This window comes from Hylobates moloch, unplaced genomic scaffold, assembly GCF_009828535.3.
Source record: "Hylobates moloch isolate HMO894 unplaced genomic scaffold, HMol_V3 SCAFFOLD_14, whole genome shotgun sequence".
Classification (NCBI taxonomy): domain Eukaryota; kingdom Metazoa; phylum Chordata; class Mammalia; order Primates; family Hylobatidae; genus Hylobates; species Hylobates moloch.
Window position 1 is genome coordinate 98501531 of NW_026652289.1, and position 22539 is coordinate 98524069.

The 22539-nt window shown below is 35.4% G+C and overlaps 1 protein-coding gene across 1 annotated transcript in view; it reads left to right on the plus strand.

Annotated features, from left to right (window-relative positions):
• The window catches only part of UNC13C (unc-13 homolog C), a 620990-nt gene that overhangs the window by 270003 nt on the left and 328448 nt on the right, over nucleotides 1-22539 (plus strand). The window contains exons 10-12 of the mRNA XM_032174369.2: nucleotides 10860-11029; nucleotides 14732-14847; nucleotides 17110-17273. Coding sequence (XP_032030260.1) covers nucleotides 10860-11029; nucleotides 14732-14847; nucleotides 17110-17273 — 450 coding nt within the window. The remainder of the gene's footprint in view (nucleotides 1-10859; nucleotides 11030-14731; nucleotides 14848-17109; nucleotides 17274-22539) is intronic.

The window sequence follows — 22539 nt, forward strand, 5'->3', positions numbered from 1 at the left end:
ATCCATATACTTATACAGAGTGACTATATAAACATTAAAAACAATTATAATAGTTTATAAAGTGCTATTATTTTTCCAAAACTTTTATATCCACAATTTTCTTTCCAATTCACTCATTGTTACTAGTGCAAAATGTTTATTAGTCTTTATACAGAGGTTTCCTTTTCTGAAATAAGAAAGTTGGATCATACACTCCAGAAAAATGCTTTGTGTTTATGGTTTATTATCAAGACACAAATGCTAAGATCTTTCAGAGAAGGACAAAGAAATACTGAAAGGACTGAGAGAGAGAACCAAAGATATACTGAAAGCTAAGTATGTAGTTGTATGTATCTTTTCATGGCATTTTCTGTGTGGGTTTGGCATGTGGTGTGCTGGTCATTTGCCTGTTAGCTCTTCTATTCCTTAACTGCTTTTGTAGTTTTCTGGTAATTTACAGAATGCAACAGTGGGAGAAATTGAAACCACCAACTCTCAGTCAGATATGAAGTTGAAAAGTATGCATGCATTCATTCCAAAGATACTTACAAGTATTGTCTATGTATCTATACACTCCAAAGTGCTAATACTAAGTGATACACATATACACATTAATTCATTTAATTCTTACAACAGTATTATGAGGTAGGTATCATTATTATTATCACCATTAAACAGAAGACAAAACCAAGGCAAAGAGATTAAGTAATACAATAGTCAACAAATGGTGGAACCAAAAGTGAACTCTCATTTTTATTTTTTATTTTTTTTCTTGTAAAGTTCATTTTGCTACGAAAAGAGAGACTACTGAAGAAGAGAGATATCAGCTAACAGGCAGATCAAATTGTTCTCTCAAGAAATTAGAAGTGTGTGTGTGTGTGTGTGTGCACGTGTGCACATGTGCTCGTGGTGATTTCTATTCACCGTTTCTTTGGTTCACCATTTCTTTGGTTCACATTTCTTTGGTTTCACAGTGACCTTGAAAGTGAAATACAAAAAATGTGTAACTAATACTGTGAATCACAGATCTTGGAATATTATAGCTAGAATAAGAAAACCACAAACAACAGCAACAGACACTGTTCCAGTCCCTTTACAGTTCTATGATCTTTTGTTCCTCCTTACAACCAATGACTTTAGAGATTATTGATGTATAGCTCTTTGTTCTATGGACAGGTAAGTTTTTAGAAAGAACACATATCACCACTTAAATAAAAGTCAGATTTGGGAACATAATTTCCTTATTAAAATGTCAAATAAATATCAAACATACATCCAAAGTGGACCTTGTTTCTTCAAACAAATAGTTTAATTTCAGCTTCAATAATTATGCCACTAATTCGAACAAGTATATTTGTAATATCTCATGAGGAATAAAAAGGAAGAGTATAATTACTCCGACCTGTGATGTTTCTCTTATTTATTATGCAAACAATTTTGAATACCTACTTGCTGTAGGCACTAGAGCTCCCAGGACACTTTCACACAGGGATGACTCTTTATGTGGGTTTTGAAAGACAGGTAAGTGTTAACCAGAGGAGTAGGGAAAAGACATCCTTAACTAGGAAAAACATGAAAACAGGGTTTGAGCTGGGAAAATACAAGGTGAACCAAAGAAATGGTGAATAGAAGTCACCACGAGCACATGTGCACACGTGTGCACACACAGACGTACACACACACTTCTAATTTCTTGAGAGAACAATTTGATCTGCCTGTTTGCTGATGTCTCTCTTCTTAAGTGGTCTCTCTTTTCGTAGCAAAATGAACACGGGGTATTTTCCTAAACAAGTTTTTTATGTTTATTATTTTAATATTATTAATAATTATATTTTACATTATAATTTTCATAGTATTTTAAAAGCTTAGTATTCATTGACTGTTATTATTCAACTGTTTTAATGTTATTTAATAGTTATCAAAACAGCTGTTAAAACAACTTTATTCTGCAACATTATCTGTGGAGAAATTATTAGCTATAAACATATAATACAAGACTTTGAAAGGTTTATAATCTAATTGTGGGTTCTAGAAGGTGGTTCAGGGAAATTAATGTAGTTTATAAGGTTATATTTTGCTCTTTGTTTCTATGATCTATTAAAACATAAGTGCTTTCTTCAGTCAACCCTTAAAATTTCGTCTCTGTGTTTTTGATTCTAAAATGGATTTACAGTGCCTTAATATACAAGAAAAATATGAGAAATTTAAAGTTTGAGGATTTTGGAGTCTCGCTCTGTCGCCCAGGCTGGAGTGCAGTGGCGCGATCTCGGCTCACTGCAAGCTCCGCCTCCCGGGTTCACGCCATTCTCCTGCCTCAGCCTCTCCGAGTAGCTGGGACTACAGGCGCCCGCCACCACGCCCGGCTAATTTTTTTGTATTTTTAGTAGAGACGGGGTTTCACCGTGGTCTCCATCTCCTGACCTCGTGATCCTCCCGCCTCAGCCTCCCAAAGTGCTGGGATTACAAGCGTGAGCCACCGCGCCCGGCCTCTTTTTTTTTTTAAACTCCAGTAACTAAATTGCTCCTGTTAAATGTAGGAGAGAAAAGTTTCTCTGCATCATCACTGTGTTTTGAACTTAGAGTTTGTCCATCTACTATAATAGAATTTGAAGATAATAGTGTTAGGGATCTTCCTGCATGCAATAACAAGTGAGACACCGATATTGCAATAGAAGTGGGTTACATAATTCATGATCAATCACTAACAGGAAATGTGAAAGTTGAGTGTCTTATAGTATTTCCATTTGCTGGGTCAGAGTTTAAGGAATTAAGCTGTAACTAGAGAATTTAATTACTGTTTGAAAGGCTGCCGCGGCTGCTTTGCCTCAGGATGGCTCTGGCAGGCAGTTTCTGCTGATGATTTTCTCAACTGATGCCCTGCCTTCCAGGCTGAGTTGGAATGAGATCATTCATAATTACTAGAAGATATTTCAAACTAGATTTTTTATTGTAGCAGAAAAAATATAAATAATAAAATAACATTTTCACAAATTCTATCACCTATATTTTGATATTTTGATTTATATGCTTACAGCTTATTTTAATGAATATATATTTTATATATGTATATATTTATTAATCATGTATATTCAGTAGTTATTTATTTTATTTATTTATTTTTTTAAGACAGAGTCTCGTTCTGTCACCCAGGCTGGAGTGCAGTGACATGATCTCAGTTCAATGCAACCTCCGCCTCCCCAGTTCAAGCGATTCTCCTGCCTTAGCTTCCTGAGTAGCTGGAGTTGCAGGTGTCTGCCACCATTCCAGGCTAATTTGTTTTGTATTCTAAGTAGAGACAGGGTTTCACCATTTTGGCCAGGCTGGTCTCGAACTCCTGACCTGAAGTGATCTGTCCACTTCAGCCCCCCAAAGTGCTAGGATTACAGGCGTGAGCCACTATGCCTGGCCCATTAGTTATTTTATCAGTATATCTTTTAATAAAAGCTGGATCTTTTTACAATTAAAATATGTAGCTAGAAATTTTAGATATTCTTAACGAACATGATTTCTAATGGTGACAGCACTTACTACTGACATTTTTCTGGTATAGTTGCAGTGTGAGGTATATTTTAGTTGCTTCATTAGATCTAGCCCAACTCTAAGTGCAGTTTTCAGTATTTAACAACTCTCTTCTAATATACTACTTCAGCAGTGCTGTTGTATTCCGAGATGGTTACTTGAGCAGGAACTTGTTTTTTCCATTGAAGTCAGGCAATCAGGCTTTATTGACTTTATGAAAGCCATGAGCATTTCTCTACACAGAGCGATCCATCTCATGATGGGTTAAACTCTGATAACTTGGCCAAAAAAAATTTTGCTTTAATGATAGGAAATATCTATTTGGACCATATCTAGGAGACTCTATATCTGAAAATACTTGCAAAGGTGGAATAAGCAATTATAAGGAAATTGGTCATTTTGATGGCTGCCAAAAGAAAATTGGCCAAATAAGTGATTGGCTCTGCAGAGATACAGCACCTGTAAATTAGAAACTAAAATCAAAACAAAACACAGACACACATACAATAATACTGAGGCCAGAAAAGGAACATATTTTTCTTTAATTTTGAATGGAATGAAAGACCTTATTCCCATGGAAACAAAACGAGCTCTCTCTTTAACAATGAAAACATTTAAAATTAGAAATATAAATCACTCTTGGCCGGGCGCGGTGGCTCACGCTTGTAATCCCAGCATCGGAAGGTGAGGCAGAGAATGATCGGAGGCAAGAGTCCGTGCCCCGCCTTATAAAATGGGTGGTGGGGATCCAGACCAAAAAAAAAGAAATATAAATCACTCTTTAAGAAGAGAATTATTTTTAATTAAAGGAAAACTGCAAAATGAATAACGTGGCTGTAGCAGTACTTTATTTATCAAGTTTGTGCAGTAAAAATTCTTAATTTCTGTTGATAAAAGAAAAGCCAAATTCACAAACTGGTAAACCCTAAACCCGGAGTTTTGGTTAACAAATTATTCAGTTCAGAAATGGTTTAGTGGAGTAAGATTAGTGAGACTATGCATTCTCCCTCTATTACACAAGGTAGATTTTTTTCCTCTTGTATGTAAGGATATTTCTCTTGCTGTCAAGTTGTTTACTACAAGAGCCTACCATTTCCCAGCTAAAATGCAAACTGTATATTTTCATAAAAGGCAAGGTTTGTGAAACACATTTTAAATAGCTAAGGAATACCATAGAACACAGCAAGTATAAAAACTAATAAGAGTTCTTAAACTTATTTAAATTTATTTCAGATATAATCAAACAAAATGGACTTACTATGTTTTTTATTCTTTTCCCACTTGATCCAATCAGAATTGCATTAATCTCACATCAAGCCACAGCTTTACCAAAGAAGAGATTCATTTATTTCATTCAACAAGAAGTTCAGATACAAGTATGGTAACTCAATTATCCCTTCAAAGAACAAAGCTTATTTTACCTTCCTATTTTAACATTTTTAGTGAAGGCTGTTCTACATCCATGTTTCAGGGTAGTAAAGGGAGAAAAAAGAGGAGACAGCATCAGAAGACTATTGCTCATATCTCTTTGGAAGAAGTTTGTCTAATGTCCATCTCTAGTTGCAGGAGAGGTTGGGAAATTGCATAAAACTAAAAAAGGGAAGGAGCGGAATGGTTTGAAATGTTGTTGTGTGAGTGTACTTACAGCATCTGCCACCAACAACCTCTTTAGCTTCTCAGCATGTATATATGACTTTTCTACATGTATGTTCACCTTAAATGAAATGAATTCATTCTCTCCCTTTCAATGTAGGTAATCTAAAAATTATATTCAGTTACTGCATTTAGTTTGAAGTCCAGGATCTTTCTGTAGTCTCTTCACGAGCTTCAGGTTTGGTTCTTTGTTGATCCTGGGACACAAATTAGACACTATGTATCTTTGTCCAACACTCCCAATGTATTGTGGAGAGAAAAGAAAATAGGATAACAGCAATTTAAAATTTCTGATTTCGTAAGAGAGAAAATGGAAAATACATAGTCTTTGTATGTAGCAACCATAGAGTCCTGCTGGACAGGTATATTCAGGACTTCCTGATCCTAGCAGCAGAAGTAGTTTCTGGGTTAGTCAATCTTGTATGACCTGCTACTTTCTAGATGAATTTCGTTTATCAATTTCCCTCTACTAGTTTGAGTCTACATATGGGTAAACCTTCTTTGCTCAATCTCTTTAGCTTCTCAGCATGTATATGTGACTTTTGGGCAATACTGTTTCCCGGAAAATTTACCAGGCTTCCAGGAGATGGGCTCTAAGACAATTTTATGAGCAAGTAACCACATAAGCCTGGACAATTTTGTCTCTTAGCTCTTGGCTCCTCTGTTCTGGTCAATTCATCTCCCTTAACCTAATGGCTGCAGCCTCAGTTCCTGAAAAATAACATGCCAGGGTGAGAATGCAACACCTTTAATTTGGTTTTTGCCACTAAGCTACCATTCATTTTGAGTCATAGACCTCTTAAAGGATGGTGCTGGAAAAGCCCTAGGGCAACAATTTTATCTATTTCTGAAGTTGCACTTAGAAGCCTCTGCTTGTACAGGTATCTTTTTGTGTTCAGAATCAGCTGGCTTTTCTCAACCCTGCAGAGTTCCAAATTATGCTATTCTCAGTCAATTGACATTGCAGGACACTGGCACGTGAACCTTTTTGAACATGGCTGCTCTCCTTTGCATCTCTACCTAGAAACTGTCTAGATTCAGTTTGAATGTATCTCTGTGTATGGTAGTATATTTTTGAAAGGGGGAAACATTTGATAATCACTTGCCAACATTCTGAATTTTATTTCCTACCATTCCCACTAATAAAAAGGCTTCAGCTGGCATGGTGGTCAAAGTTTATAAGTATAGTGAGCAAGATTTGACTAGCTGTTTTGCAATTGCATATCAAAATGTATCAGCTTTCTAGCCTGAGGTGATTAAATCTTCACTCTCTGTGCCAGCATCTCCTCCACAGAGTCAGTTCTATATTTTTGGACTCTGTTACTTGCCACTCCCTTCATGCTTTAAAAATTATTATGTTAGTGAGTATTCTTAGTTGCAAACAACGCAGTCCACTTTGGTTGGTTTAGGCTGAGAGAGATTATTTATAGAATACTAGGTCACTCAAGAATGATTGTAGAGGTTAAAGTACCAACTTCTGAAGCTGCTGTGTGGGAACTGGGTCAAATTATGTGGTGATATTTCTTTGGGGAAAACACTGATCAATACTTTTGCCCCTCGGGACTAAATAGTACTGTGAAACCCTGTACCACAGTACCACATAGCATCCACTGTTGGGGGGAAAAAAAAAAGCAGTTCCCATGATTTAGACACTGTACACTGTATCACTTTGAGTTTACACCTTGCTTGAATGCAGGCTAAATACCTGGAACTTAGCTACAAAGGAATCCAGGAGTGTGAGTTATCTAACTTCAGTCTTCAGAAGATGAGCAACACAAGGAGGGATCTAGTCACAATGAAAGCAGAATGTTCGAGAGGCTGGGCATCCATACGTGATGCTTCTCCACCACAGAATCATAAACTGAATCTCCAGTTTCAAACCCATCACAACACCCTTAGGTAATCTTCAACATTTGAAACAGCAGCCTCACTCTTAACCTTTCCTCTGTGAAGTAAAACTGTAAGTTTCTGACAGTTTAAATATGAAGCATAATGGCCAACTTAATATTCCTCAAAAAAAGCTGTTTGGAAGAGAAAAATTGTAAGAGCTGGCCAGTCTTTATGGGGAAAAAAAGTAGAACCAATGTTAGTTGTGGCAAATATTAGTAATGTGACATGTTAATAAGAAATAATTAGGGTTCAGGGCCTAGAGAAAGGCTCTGTGCTATTGTTGCAACTCTTCTGTAAATCTAAAATTATTCTAAAATAAAAAGTTCATTTAATTAAAAAAATGAAAAAAACGGTCAACCAGAAATGCAGAGAGACTCAGACTCCCAAGACAAATTGCAAGTACACTTATACAAAGAACATCATTGGTCACTTATATTTGTCCTTCATCTATTGGTATCACATTTATTTTGAACAGAAATTTGGAAAGAAAGATAATATTGTCTCTCCCTCCTTTTTCTATATCATATATATGTATTATGTAGAAAGACACATGCATATGTATGTATGTTTACCCATATCGTTACTACTGTTTTGTATGGATTGCTATTTGTATGCATATTTAACCACTTAATAGATTTTTACCTTGCTTTTATAGCAAAAAGTAGAATCTCAAAAAAATTTGCCTCAAAATGAGATGGATATTTTTTCTCGTGAAGGAATAGATTCTAGAAATGTTTACCAATCTTTATTATCTAGAGCTTGCTTTTTATTGTGCCTGCTATTTGCAGGTAAAAAATGCACTAGAACTCTGTCTTCCAGGGCTTACATAAACTCTGATAATTTATTTATCAAAAAGTGACAAAAAAAGACATCTTTCTGTGTTTGCAGTGTGTTGAGAGTTAAGTTTCAGACGATAACTGTATCTTTTGGTACTCTAAAATGCCTTTCTATCTTTTTCTAAGATAAGAATGAAATAAATAAACTAGTAGTTGTGTCTTTGTTTCTACTTAGACTTTTCTTCTTTTTGATAGCAAAGAACTTAAAATGTTAGCCACTTTTAATATAAATTTTGGGCAAATTACTAAAGAAGTTATCATCCAAATATGCTTGCTACAATAATTTCAGGTGTGGGTTCATACAGTTATCTTGGGAATTCTGAGTCAACGGGAGGCACCTGCGCTGTTACTATTCTGACTGCCCTCCACGGTTGATAGTGGGCTTTGTTAGCTGCTCCGGACACAGTGTCATGGATTAATTCTTCCTTTCTCCCCACAATTTCTACCACATTTTACTAATAAAATAGTTCAAACTTAGATATTTTTATGAATATATTTCTAAGAATGACAAAATTATTTTTTCTTCAAATGTAAAAGGGATTTTATTTTGGTGAAACTTTACAGACTTTAGTGAATATTTTTTGAAAGATACGTGCCAGAAGCTGTCAATAATACATATATTAAACATAGGCTCTAACTTCAAAAAGAACATGTGGAACTTACGGAATAATGGCATATTATAGCTAATATGGATCGAACATTGCCTGGCACTGTGCTAACTGCTATAAGGTATTATCTACCATTTCCCACAAGCATTTTCTAAGACAAGTGTTATTACCCCATGTTATTTATAGGTAAAGTAACTGATATTTATAGAAGTTAAGTTAGGTAGACATAGTAATTCTCAACCCTGTCAAACCCAATGAATCATTTTTATGTAAAATAATTCATAATGACCCATTTTATGCTGAAACAAAGTAATGTATGACTTAGCCTATCTATAGATATAATTTGAAAAATCAGTATAATGTTCCAACTTAAAATGAAGGAGAACTAAAAGTATTCTAATATGTATTTTAACGTGTAAGGGCTTGGATACAACGAACCTAGAATACATAGTAGACACAGGCTTTCACTGTTGATAAAATTAACATGAATGTGACCATTTCAAATGCACACTGATAGAAATACTATAGATACTATAGTTCAAATATTATAGTTCAAATACTTTGCGTAGTTTCGACATGGGTGATATAATTTTTCAAAATGGAAAGCAAGCCTTGGTGAAGTTCTTAACAGCAACAACAAAACCTTCTTTGACTAGTGATTGACATACTAGTTCCTTTCCAAGACATTTCAGTGTCTAGCAAATCATGCAAAAGACATGGTGTTTCTACCTAAAAGAATTACATCCTGAGCTAAGATAATTATCAATGAGTTAAACAATTTCCTTAATGCCTGAGGGGTCATTTTAAATCACCAATGTGATTTACACGGTGGGGTATCTAAATCTCTAGCCTATTCCACTGAATGCCAGTAATGTCCTTGAATGTTCGTGAAAACCAAAAATGTCCCAGAAATGAGTAAAATGCTGTGTGTTGAAAACTCCTATGTTAAGCAGAAACAGTGGTGCTACAATTTCATATAGGCCCATCAGACTCAAATATTATTCTTGTATGTGCTATATTATTTTGCCTTATAAGTTAATGAAAGAGACATTACACTGTCAGGAATTCTCAAATACTTTTTGCACCATGAACCTGTTGGGAAGTCTAGTGAAAACCATGGATGTCTTTTCAATATGTACTTTTTCATAAAAAAAAAATAAAATTCATAGAATTAAATCAATTATATTGAAACATAGTTTTAGTTTAATGATAGGTACAAATAATATTTTATGGTTCGTAACACCTATACTGTTATATGTAAGTATCTGTGGTTGTATTGATGACAAAAATGCTGTTGTGGTTTGTTGTCTATATTCATAATTGAAAATATAAAGATCTCTTCCTCTCTCTATATATATGTATTTTATACATATATCTATATTAATTATAGATAATACATATATAGATTATATAGAGAGATATCTATATCTATATAGATTATATAGTTAATGCATATATAGTATGTATATTATCCTTATATGTGTGTGTGTATATATATATAATATATGTATTTTAATCTAAGTTCAAGAATGCTCAGAACTCGTCCATGAACCCTGAGATAAACACTTGTGCTAGAGGAAATCATGTACAGGATACACAGAGAGCACAGAGTTGATCGCAACTAAATGGTTCAATAAGTTGTAGGACAAGTGATGTACATCAGTTAACTTGCTGATTCCTAAAGATTGATTGGTTAACAGGCAAAGAAGCCTAGGGAAGAGTGTATACAAAAATCACAGTGTCAGAAAAGACCATAATATGTGTACGCAATACTAAGTAGCTTGCCTCAACGAAAGAGGGTGAAGGAAACCTGGAAATTAACGATGGACTGGAATGCACAGTTTGTTCTTTAAATCAGAAGGATTTTTCTCTAATTCTACTTGATTTAATAATATCTTATGTGCTCACTGGGATTTTTAGTTTTTCAAGTCCTTCAGAAAACTATTATTGTCATTCTGTAGTCTGTGAAGTCCACATTCTCAACACCCATTGCAATAAAATTAGCTTTATTTTTATGGTGAAGTATTTTCCAAGCATGGATATTTTTATCAAGATAACTATTGTCAATAGGAAATATGGCATAAGTGAAAATATCACAAGCAAAGATTTCTCACCCATATTTGATTATATCTAAATCAGTTAAAGGAAATAGGATGGAATGGGATTTGATTTTCCCTTATTAACATTATTTAACTTTTCTTCAGTATATTTGCATTATGTGCCTGCAACATCCCATGGATAGATGAAATGGGTTATCTCATTTATTATGTAGTATATTATGCCTTTTTAGAATAGATAGAAAATAAAGTACTAACATCAGATGCAATTTAGAGCAGTTTTCAATGGTTGTTAACTTATCCACATTTATTTTCAGTGAGTGTCATAACTCCACAGATCGAATCAAAGTCAGAGTATGGGATGAAGATGATGATATTAAATCCAGAGTCAAGCAACATTTCAAAAAGGAGTCAGATGATTTTCTGGGACAAACAATTGTAGAAGTGAGGACCTTGAGTGGAGAAATGGATGTCTGGTACAACTTAGGTGATTTTTTTTTTAATCTACTTGAAAACAACTTAAATAAAACCCCTGAATACCTGTGGCATGTATTATATTCCCATATAAGTAAAAATAACCAATGCCTTTCCAGGACATTCTGTTGAACTTTAGACGATTCATTTCATTGACAAGAAAAGGCTGTTCTTTTTTCAATACTATTGAAAGACTTTGGTAAATTTGAGGTGAAAAGAGAAAACCCTTTCCAAGAACTACCTAGATGTCTTTTAGAGAAAAATGTTATTGCATTCTTAATTTTTAATGCGTGAAATACAGCTTCACAAACCCTTGCCAAATACACGGGAAACAAATGACCTATTATTTAATGCTGTTTGACTTATTTCCTTCTTGTCCATTAATGAAATTTTGGCAATGAAGGAAAAATGTATTTTGAATTGCTTTCAAATGATGGTATAAAAGTAGGCTTTAGATGACAAAGCCAAGTAAATATGTGAACTCATGTGGACTCTCTTGATGAAGATACTGAGAAGGTAATTAACTGGAATGATTTAAAAAATTATTATGGAACCAGAAATTAAATAAGGTAAGTTTTAATTTAACTTTTACTAGAATAAAATAATAACATAGAATTTTCTGTGGTGATTTAATCATAGTAAAAATATATGGGTCACCTCAGTTTCTGCAAAGGCACGACCTGAAGATGTCTTAATCATATCCTATAAAGTGTTTTAATTAAACTTTTGAGGGCTGGCTGGATATGAATTAAAGAGTTGACACATTCCTTGGGTTACAAAGAGTTACCACTTAGGATACCAACATATGTTAACAAATTAAAAAGTGCTTTTGACTTTAAAAAAAATCTGCATACTTTTAGTAATGAAATAATTGACAAACGGAGAAGGTCACATAGAATTCACGAAACTCTAGATTATAGAATAATTCAATGAAAGAGATATTTAATTTATCTAAACACAGATGATTCAAGTTAAACTAAGAACTAATTATTAAAACTATCTTAAGAAATCTTCCTTAAAGAAGATTTGTACTCTTAGGTATTGGAGTAGAATTTTTACCTCTGCTATAATGAGCCACCCCCCAAAGCTTGTTTTAACTATTAAATGACTTCATATATGAAAATAGAGATACCAACTGAGGGTAAATTTCAGGCCATTAACTCTGTGGAACATTCACAAATTATTTCTTTATGAAAGAGGTTTATCTTTATATGGACTTTTTTTCTGTAATACATTAACATATTCTTGGGTCGAGGCAGTAAAGTTGTAATTCAGAACAGAAATTTCTCCAATTTGTTCTTTTAACAAAACATATATGAGTACCTGGCACAGTGGCTCACACCTGTAATCCCAGCATTTTGGGAGGTGGAGGAGGGAGCATTGCTTAAGGCCAGAAGTTTGAGTTCAGACTGGACAACATAGTGAGACCCATCTCTACCAAAACTTTTAAAAATATTAGTCAAGCATGGTGCCATGTGCCTGTAGTCCCAGCTACTCTGGAGGCTGAGGCAGGAGGATCACTCGAGTCCAGGACACTGAGGCTGCAGTGAACTAAAAGATTATGCCACTGCACCCCAGCCTGGGTGACAGAGTGAGACCTTGTAAAAAAAAAAATAAATAAATCAAAGAAGAAGAAGAAGAACAACAACAAAAAAAAAACCACGTACCAGTATATATTCAGAACTTGCTGAGGAATTTGAATATGCTGCTATTAGTAAAATCAGCCATCCAGTTCTTATGCTGAAACTGTCCTTCAGTCTATGAGATGAAAATGTGATGAAACACAATATTGTTAAGTCTTTACCTGCTCACCCTGAGTAGTTTTTTGCCCTCATTGCTGATGTTTAACCTTTGACAGTGTGTACAGGTTTTACCTTTTTTAACTTTGCGTAAAATCCCTAAATACATTCTATCCAAACAAATAATCTACTTCTATTCTTGATACAACCTTCCTTATCACTTAAAAGTCATTCCACTACACAAAGGAAGTTTTGACTGAAAGCCTTGGGTGTCCAAGCAGAGCCTGCTGCCCAAAGATCCTTTGGGATGATGACAGTTAAAAATCAAAGAACCGATAAAGCTCCCCTGGAGTTCTGGAAAGAAGTGTGTGACAAAAAAGACCCTAGGTGAGACAGAGTCTCTCTCTATCCCCAGGCTGGAGTGCAGTGTCGCAATCTCGGCTCACTGCAAGCTCCGCTTTCCAGGTTCACGCCATTCTCCTGCCTCAGCCTCCCGAGTAGCTGGGACTACAGGCGCCCGCCACCACGCCCGGCTAATTTTTTGTGTGTGTGTTTTTTAGCAGAGACGGGGTTTCACCGTGTTAGCCAGGATGGTCTCGATCTCCTGAACTTGTGATCCGCCCGCCTCAGCCTCCCAAAATGCTGAGATTACAGGCATGAGCCATCGCGCCCGGCCTAGCAGAGAATTTTAATATTTGTTGAGAATCAACTCCCTCTCAGCCAGTAGGAAAATCGCTTATGATCCTGGCACTTAGAAGGGAGGAATCTTTGCAACACGAATGACGATTAAAGAATAACAGTGAAAAGTCAGTAGACATTCCACAAGAGGGAAGTCGTCTTCATGATTTAACTGTACCTTATACGCTAAAGATACAGCTATGTTTAGAAAGAGGGCCAATTTAAAGTCCTCCGCACTGACTTTGTGTCACTTACCTAAATCCTATTTTCATTTGTGAAATGGGTCAGATTGCCTCTGTATTTGGTATCTGAAATGGGTCTTGAACTTAGGACCCTCTGCTACAATCACAGCCTAGATTATGCCTTTATTTATCGCAAAGCTATTGCTCAGTTTATACCGAACACATACGCACACACATTATATGGCTAAATTGACTATATGTTGTTTGCATTTAAATAAACAGTCCAGCACTTATAAGTTAGCCTAGGCTATAGACTGTAGGTCTTTATAAATCACTGACAATGAAAACTATTAACATTTTTTTTTACAAACCAGAACTTTGGCTCATCTTTTCAAGTACAGAAACAAAGAGAAGAAACCAAGCAGTGACAACTTTCAGATACAATAATTTCCTATTTATACACTGTTTTTCTTGATTTTGATTGCCAAATAACTTATTTAATTTCATTGTATAAACTGATCAAATACACAGAAATATATGACAATGGCAGGGTCTTCGGATTAGTTTTTTTTTTCGGAGTATCTGTAAGACATTTGACAATTACAATACCACAATAGGCAAATATTTTAAATTGTATTTAGGGAAATCATGGTAACTTTTTTTGCATTTTTAAATAGAGACAGGGTCTCACTCTGTTAGACAAGGTGAAGTACCCTGGTATGATCATAGCTTAGTATAACCTCCAACTCCTGAGTTCAAGAGATCCTCCTCCCTCAGCCTCCTAATTAGCTAAGGCTGCAGGCAAGCACCAACACACCTGCCCAATTAAAAAAAAAATGTAGAGACTAGATCTTGCTATGTTGCCTAGGCTGGTCTCAAACTCCTAGCTTTAAGTGGTCCTCCCACCTTGGCTTCCCAAAACACTGAGATTATAGGCAAGAGCTACCACATATGGCCTCATTATGGTTACTTAAGAAGCAACTCTGACTCAGAAAAATAGCTTTTAGCTACGTAAGCCGTTTTTTTGTTTTGTTTCTTTTTTTTGGTTTTGAGAGGTGGTATGAGAAAAACATTATTGTCAGACAAGACTGACCAATTGCTTTTTTGCTTTATCAGAGAAAAGGACAGATAAGTCAGCTGTATCTGGGGCCATACGATTGAAAATCAATGTGGAGATAAAAGGAGAAGAGAAGGTTGCTCCATATCATATTCAATATACATGTTTACATGAGGTAAATAAATGGAATTTTACTAATACAGAATATAAGAAATGTTCTTGATTATGGATTATAAAACAGAATGTTTGGTTTAAAAATCATTGAATTTGTAGGGTGGTTCCTGGAGTTCTGACTCCATACTACAGCAGGTGATATACTAAGATATCATAAATTCTATGTGTTGTATTACTCCTGATGAACTTGTCATCTAATGAGAATTTAGAACAAGCCTGGGAGGCAGATGTGAATAGGCAATAAGATGATAATGCAAAAGTAGATACAAAAAAATTAATGTTCTTCTGAAGAGGAAGAAGAGTGTTAAAAATATTGATTGAAGAAATGAGTCATGCCACATATTTTGGAAGCATTAAATATGTAGTAGTTTGGTAATGCGGGAGAGGATCAAATCATAATTGCATTTGAGAACTCCGAGTTAGAGTTCAGATTTTATTGAAGATTTAATTAGGACTCTATTTATAACTAGAAACATAAAAATCTGGTGCTGTTTCAATGGCTTTTGGGAGCCAATGTAATAAGCAGTTAATTTTTCTTCCTGTTTCTGAGTACAACAAACAGTTTCATACATATCGCACTGTCCTTCGTGTTAACCTCTCTTTCTACAAACATGTGAGTATGGAGAGAATGAAGATGTGGTTATTCACCCAAAAAGTAGGGCCTAGTTGGCTTGGAGAGAGGTAAACACCAACCAACATCAATCAAAAGCACAGTTTCACCAGTTCCCTTTTGTGTCTCAGTACAGAAGCACAGACAAATTATCTTGGGAGTCTACTGAATGTTTGTCGCTGAGAGCTTAGTTAGATGTGTCACAGGAGACTTTCTCTGATGCAAATGATACTTGTCTCATATCAAAAAATAGGTGAAGCTGAGGAATGTACTCTTCTTCATGTTTTTCAAAGTAACAAAGTACCTTCCTCAGAGAGAAAAAGACAACTGAAAGATAGTTCTACTTTTTTGCATGTTATTTTTTCTAATTATATTCATGAAAATGTATACATGTGAATATTTATACCCCATTTTACTAAGAAAGAAATGAGGAACAGTGTTTAAATCGTGTGTATATTACACAGTAATTAGGCATAGGACCTAGGCTTAATTTCATAATCACAGTTTTGTGGTTAGTGATATCATTCCCTCAAGAGAGATGGTTCATTTTTCAGACCAATAAAATAAATCCCTTGAACTGGCATGATGGAGAATTCTGGCCTTAAAGTGTGGGCAGAGATCTGCAGTTAGAGAAACAGCAGTACGGTTCACTTTATAGAGTCTTTTCTACTGGTCCAAGAAGCAGAAAGAACTGAAATCTAAGAGCAAGTCCTTCAGTTTACCCTGGCTGCATCAAAGTAGCAGTTGCTAAACTTAGATGCAAAAAGGAATTGAGAGTAGTAATTTTATTTCGTTACAAAATTCTCCAACATTCATTTTCAATCTCGATTCATTGCCTTGACTCTTACCATTTTGCAGCCCGAACCCTTCAGTATCATTTTCACAGCTAAATTTTGCCTTAACGTGGTCAAAATCACATTTTACTCAGAATCCCCGAATGCAAAATACGCTCTATCATGTAGAAATGTTTTCATGCAAAAACACTCACTTCCTTCTGCAAATGGTTAGGTATGTACAAAATATTTGAATCATTGATTCTGTATAGACCCACCCAACTTTACTGTCTAAAGTGCCTTAGGAAGGTACTTTATCACTTTGAACATGAATAAGGGTACATTCTTCAGCCTCATCTCATGTTTTTTGATGTAAGAAAAGTATCATTTGCATCAGGGAGTCACCGGTGACACCTCTAACTAACCTCTCAGCTGCAGTGTAATAGAATCTAATTCTGAGAGTGGAACTTGGCGATGTGTGTTTTAAAGAGCCTTCCAGGTGATTCTTATACACTTTAAAGTTTGAGAACCAGTGCCTTATTTGCTGAGGGAACTAAAGCCTTGATTTTTCCGAGGTTACAAAGCCTGTTACTGTCAGAGACCCATCCAGAGCTGTTATGACGTCTTGTCCTAAATATTAAACTATGTCCTTCCTTTCCATATTTATATCAGCGCTTTTACCCAGGCAGAAATCAAAGCAGATTTTGCATAAAAGATGAATTGAGTTGGAATAAAAATTCCAGATATTCCTATTGCTTGCAGATGCTGATGAAACATTAGAGGCAGTGACAGTGCAAGTGCATTTTACTGAAAGTTTTAGTTAAATATTTCTGGCCTATTCTGAGGAATCACTGAACAATTAAAAACCACTTGCTTTTAGAATCTGTTCCATTACTTGACTGAAGTGAAATCTAATGGTGGAGTGAAAATCCCAGAAGTCAAAGGGGATGAAGCCTGGAAGGTTTTCTTTGATGATGCTTCCCAAGAAATAGTTGATGAGTTTGCTATGCGTTATGGAATTGAATCCATTTATCAAGCTATGACGTAAGTACTACAGAACATTTACATGGTCAGTCTCTATTAAAATACAAAGAAGGAAAGGAGCATTCATCTCACTTCTAATTCAAATGAAACTGATTAAAAAGAGGATTATATTTCACTGTGCATGTTTGATGCTGACCACTCTGTCTTACAGCTGTGAAGTATTAATGACTTGGTAATTCACTACCACCATCGTCCAATCCTTGTTCTGTTCTCCAAGTGTAGTTCCTTGACAAATAGTATCAACAGCACCTGGCAACTTAGCAATGCAAATTACCCACCCCATCCCAGACCTACTGAATCAGAAACTCTGAGGGTGGAATCCAGCAACCTATGGTTTAACAAGTCTTCCAGGTGATTCTCATATACTTTAAAGTTTGAGAGCCAGTGACTTATTCCATAGCTGAGGTAACTAAAGCCCTGGTTTGTCCACGGTCACAAAGCCTGTTAGTGAGAGAGACAGGTCCAGAGCTATTATGGTGTCTTGTTCCAAATATTAGACTATGTCTTTCCTTCTCATATTTATATCAGTACTGCTAATTCAGTAAAACAAAGATTTGTTTAGCACCCATAGAACCCAAACAGTATAGAAAATGTGATGCCACAGAATTGACTTATTATAATTTCAATGAAGATTTAGAACTGAATTTCAGTGAGGGTTTAGTAATGAACAGAAGTATTCATTACTTCCCCATAGTTTCCTTTTTGAGACCTGGTCTAATTTTATAAGTGCATGTGGTTCAGATATATATGAGGTGTAATATGTAAATTATTTATATGCATATATTAGATGACTTTTTTCATATTAACAACAAGATCTCATTTTCATGTGAACTGAATAGATACTGGCCCAGATAATCAGTCAATTTCAACCATCTTAATGATGAATGAAGACTGGGCCAAAATCAGTGTTCGTTTTCTTTTTTTTTTTTTTAATATACTATAAGTTCTGGGGTACATGTGCAGAATGTGCACGTTTGTTACATAGGTATACATGTGCCATGGTCGTTTGCTGCACCCATCAACCCATCATCTACATTAGGTATTTCTCCTAATGCTATCCCTCCCTTTGCCCTCTACCCCCCAACAGGCCCCGGTGTGTGATGTTCCCCTCCCTGTGTCCATGTGTTCTCATTGTTCAAGTCTCACTTTTGAGTGAGAACATGCAGCGTTTGGTTTTCCGTTCTTGTGTTAGTTTGCTGAGAATGATGGTTTCCAGCTTCATCCATGTCCCTGCAAAGGACATGAACTAATCCTTTTTTATGGCTGCATAGTATTCCCTGGTATATATGTGCCACATTTTCTTTATCCAGTTTATCATTGATGGGCATTTGGGTTGGTTCCAAGTCTTTGCTATTATGAACAGTGCTGCAATAAACATATGTGTGCATGAGTCTTTATAGTAGAATGATTTATAATCCTTTGGGTATATACCTAGTAATGGGATTGCTGGGTCAAATAGTATTTCTAGTTCTAGATCCTTGAGGAATCACCACACTGTCTTCCACAATGGTTGAACTAATTTACACTCTCATCAACAGTGTAAAAGCATTCCTATTTCTCTATATCCTCTCCAGCATCTATTGTTTCCTGACTTTTTAATGATCGCCATTCTAACTGGCATGTGATGGTATCTCATTGTGGTTTTGATTTGCATTTCTCTAATGACCAGTGATGATGAGCTTTTTTCATATGTTTCTTGGCTGCATAAATGTCTTCTTTTGAGAAGTGTTGGTTCATATCCTTTGCCCACTTTGTAATGGGGTTGTTTGTTTTTTTCTTGCAAATTTGTTTAAGTTCTTTGTAGATTCTCGATATTAGCCCTTTGTCAGATGAGTAGGTTGCGAAAATTTTCCCCCATTCTGTAGGTTGCCTGTTCACTCTGATGATAGTTTCTTTTGCTGTGCAGAAGCTCTTTAGTTTAATTAGATCCCATTTGTCAATTTTGGCTTTTGTTGCCATTGCTTTTGGTGTTTTAGTCATGAAGTTTTTGCCCATACCTATGTCCTGAATGGAATTGCCTAGGTTTTCTTCTAGGGTTTTTATGTTTTTAGTTTTTACATTTAAGTCTTTGATCTAGCTTGAGTTAATTTTTGTAAAAGGTGTAAGGAAGGGATCCAGTTTCAGCTTTCTGCATATGGGTAGCCAGTTTTCCCAACACCATTTATTAAATAGGAAACCCTTTCCCCATTGCTTGTTTGTGTCAGGTTTGTCAAAGATCAGATGGTTCTAGATGTGTGGTGTTATTTCTGAGGCCTCTGTTCTCTTGCATTGGTCTATATATCTGTTTTGGTACCAGTACCATGCTGTTTGGTTTACTGAAGTCACGTAATGTGATGTCTCCAGCTTTGTTCTTTTTGCTTGGGATTGTCTTGGCTATGCTGGCTCTTTTTTTATTCTGTATGAAATTTAAAGTAGTTTTTTCTAATTCTGTGAAGAAAGTCAATGGTAGCTTGATGGGGTATACTTCCCAAAGTAATTGATAGATTCAATGCTATCAGTGTTTCTTTTCAAAGTTTACTGTTCATAGCCCTTAATCTCTAATCATAATTCTAGAACAACATAATGTAAGCATGAATGATAATTACTGATAAATTGTGCATGCTTTTTCAGTACATAGAATGTCCTTATGCTAAATAATAAAGATACACAGATTCTTAGACATGAAAAAAAAATAAGAAACCTTAGAGATCACCTGATTGAACCTCCCTCTCAAATCTAGAAACTTTGTTAGTGGATCCCTGACTAATGGTCATCATCCCTTTGTTCATCCACATCCAGTAACAGGGAGCTCACTACTTTGAAGCCAACTTGTTTTATAATTGATCAACCATAAGAGAGTCCGTGATTTTGACATCTGTTCCATCCCATGCCAAAGGCTACGATTCAGAACACCTAGTATAAAGTTATAGCACAATTAAAATGCAGCTATGATGAACAGTCTAAGGGAAATCAATTGTTCTGCCTAAAGAAAGGTAGGTTAAAAAATCAAAACAACCTGCTGCTGGATAGAATCCCATTAAAAGAAAAGATTAAGTTAAATTTATTCTAAAATATATCTGGGAGCTGATGTTAGATTCGTTCATTTCCATCTTTTCTGTGTTCTGAGAAACACAATCATGTTAATATAGAAAAATGGTAAGTATGTATCACATAGATCGTTGAAAAGAGGAGAATTAGCCCTTCCTTATTTTATTACATTGTATAATGTGATAACTCTTGCTTCTCAATCTAAGTAAAAGATAAATATTTTTCTTTCTTTTTTTTTTTCCCCCAGTTAATTTAGAAAGTTTATTTTGCCAAGGTTGAGGACATGCTCCCATGACATGGTCTCAGGAGTTCCTGATGACATGTGCCCAAGGTGGTCGGGGCACTGCTTGTTTTTATACATTTTAGGGAGACATGAGACATTAATATATGTGAGATGTACATTGGTTCCATCCAGAAAGGTGGGGACAACTCAAAGCAAGGAGGAGGCTTCCAGGGAACAAGTAGAGGAGAGACAAATGGCTGCATTTTTTTGAGTTTCTGATAAGCCTTTAAGATAAGTATTTTTCAAAAGTATTTTGGATATTTATTTGGTTGCATGTGACCTGCAGGTAAATTGGGTCTCATTGTATTTATAAATCTCAGGAAAGGCAAAACTCCTGTTCACACTAGACAACGGTCTAAGAGCAGGGGTTGGAATTTTTTTTTTCTGTAAAGGGCCAGATAGTAAATATTTTGTAGTTGTGCCAGTCTCTGTTACACTACTTAGCTCTGCAGTACTAGTGCAAAGCAACCATAGATATTATGCAAATAAATGGAAATGGCTGTGTGCTGATAAAACTTTATTTTAAAAAACAGGAACTCAGGATTTGGTCAGGGTTTGGCATGAGGGCCATAGATTCACTGGTCTAAGGAGTGAAAACAAGGCGTATAGAAATGAAGAAAAAGAATGTCTTAGGTTTTGCGATTCATTGACAATTACACTTCAGTGACAATAGTGTGGTAGATTATGTGTACTTGTGGTTATACATTTGATTTAAAAATATTTTTATACATCACATGTTTCCTTAAGTACTGAATACTTATCATGACAACCCTAACGTTTTTCCTAGCTTAGCAAAACTTTAGACAAGGTTCTTTCTGTCTCTATCGTCCTGACGTCCATTTCCTCCCAGCCCTTGCAGATTCCAAACGACCTAAACCCACAGGCCCCTGACCTCCTTTCCCTTAGAGCATTTACTTTAGAAAACTTACAATTGTGAATTCTTTCTCTGTTCCTTTGAGATGTAATTTTTTTTTTAAAGCCTTTACCTGATCTTGTGCCTGTTGCAGTAGCCTTAATGAAAATTCCCTTGTCTAATTAACTTTCGTGCAATTTTTGCTTTGGCAGTACAAAATTTTCCATGACTTTGCCAGAAGAAAAAGAATTCTGTTGACAATCTGATCAATCCTAAGGAAATTACTACCAACATAGATACAGTCTCTATTGTACCATTAAAGATTTTGTGAATACCAATATTACTTATTGGTATTCATTAGTTATTAGAAATTATTGTTTTTATACAAAAATATGCATGTACTCATTTTATCTCAATCTGTTAATATAATTGTAATCTGTAATTATATCCAGGAAAGAGAATAGAATGGAACAGCATAGAGGTGCACTTGAATTCTATTCCATGACTTACAAATTGAAATTTTGAAGAGAGGAATCATATCTTTCATTACTGCTTTATAAGAAGTTCTTGATGCATGATAGAAACTCAATACATATTTGCAATTGGGTGAATCAGAGGCGGAAGTTGTTTATCAGAATAACATTTATTTTCACCTTCTCCTAGTGTGTTTCTAGATGCCAGAGTTTTTCAGTTGCCAAAAAGAAGGTGAAAATGAAAAGTTTAATTGAGCTGATACAGGGGTCTATGTCACCATTTATGTTGTAATAAGGGTGAGAGCACACGACATTGATTGATCATTTTTAAAAATTTGAGGAAGTTTCAGAGTACTGACTTTTTTTTTTCAGTCAAGAGTTGAAATACAGCTTTCAGAGATAATTTCCACCATACTTTTAAAATGTTGCTTTTGCAATTGAACTGTAACTTGAGCCCTAAGCTATTGCTGGCCAAGGACTGACTCAACTGAAAAAAAAAAAAACTGTTTATGAATAAATCTGTCTTTTAATTTAAACTGGTTGACTAATGAATAGGTATTTTTCTGTTGTTCTGAAACCTTGCATCAGGGAACAACAACAACAAAAGTAACTGGGAAAGCCAACCAACCA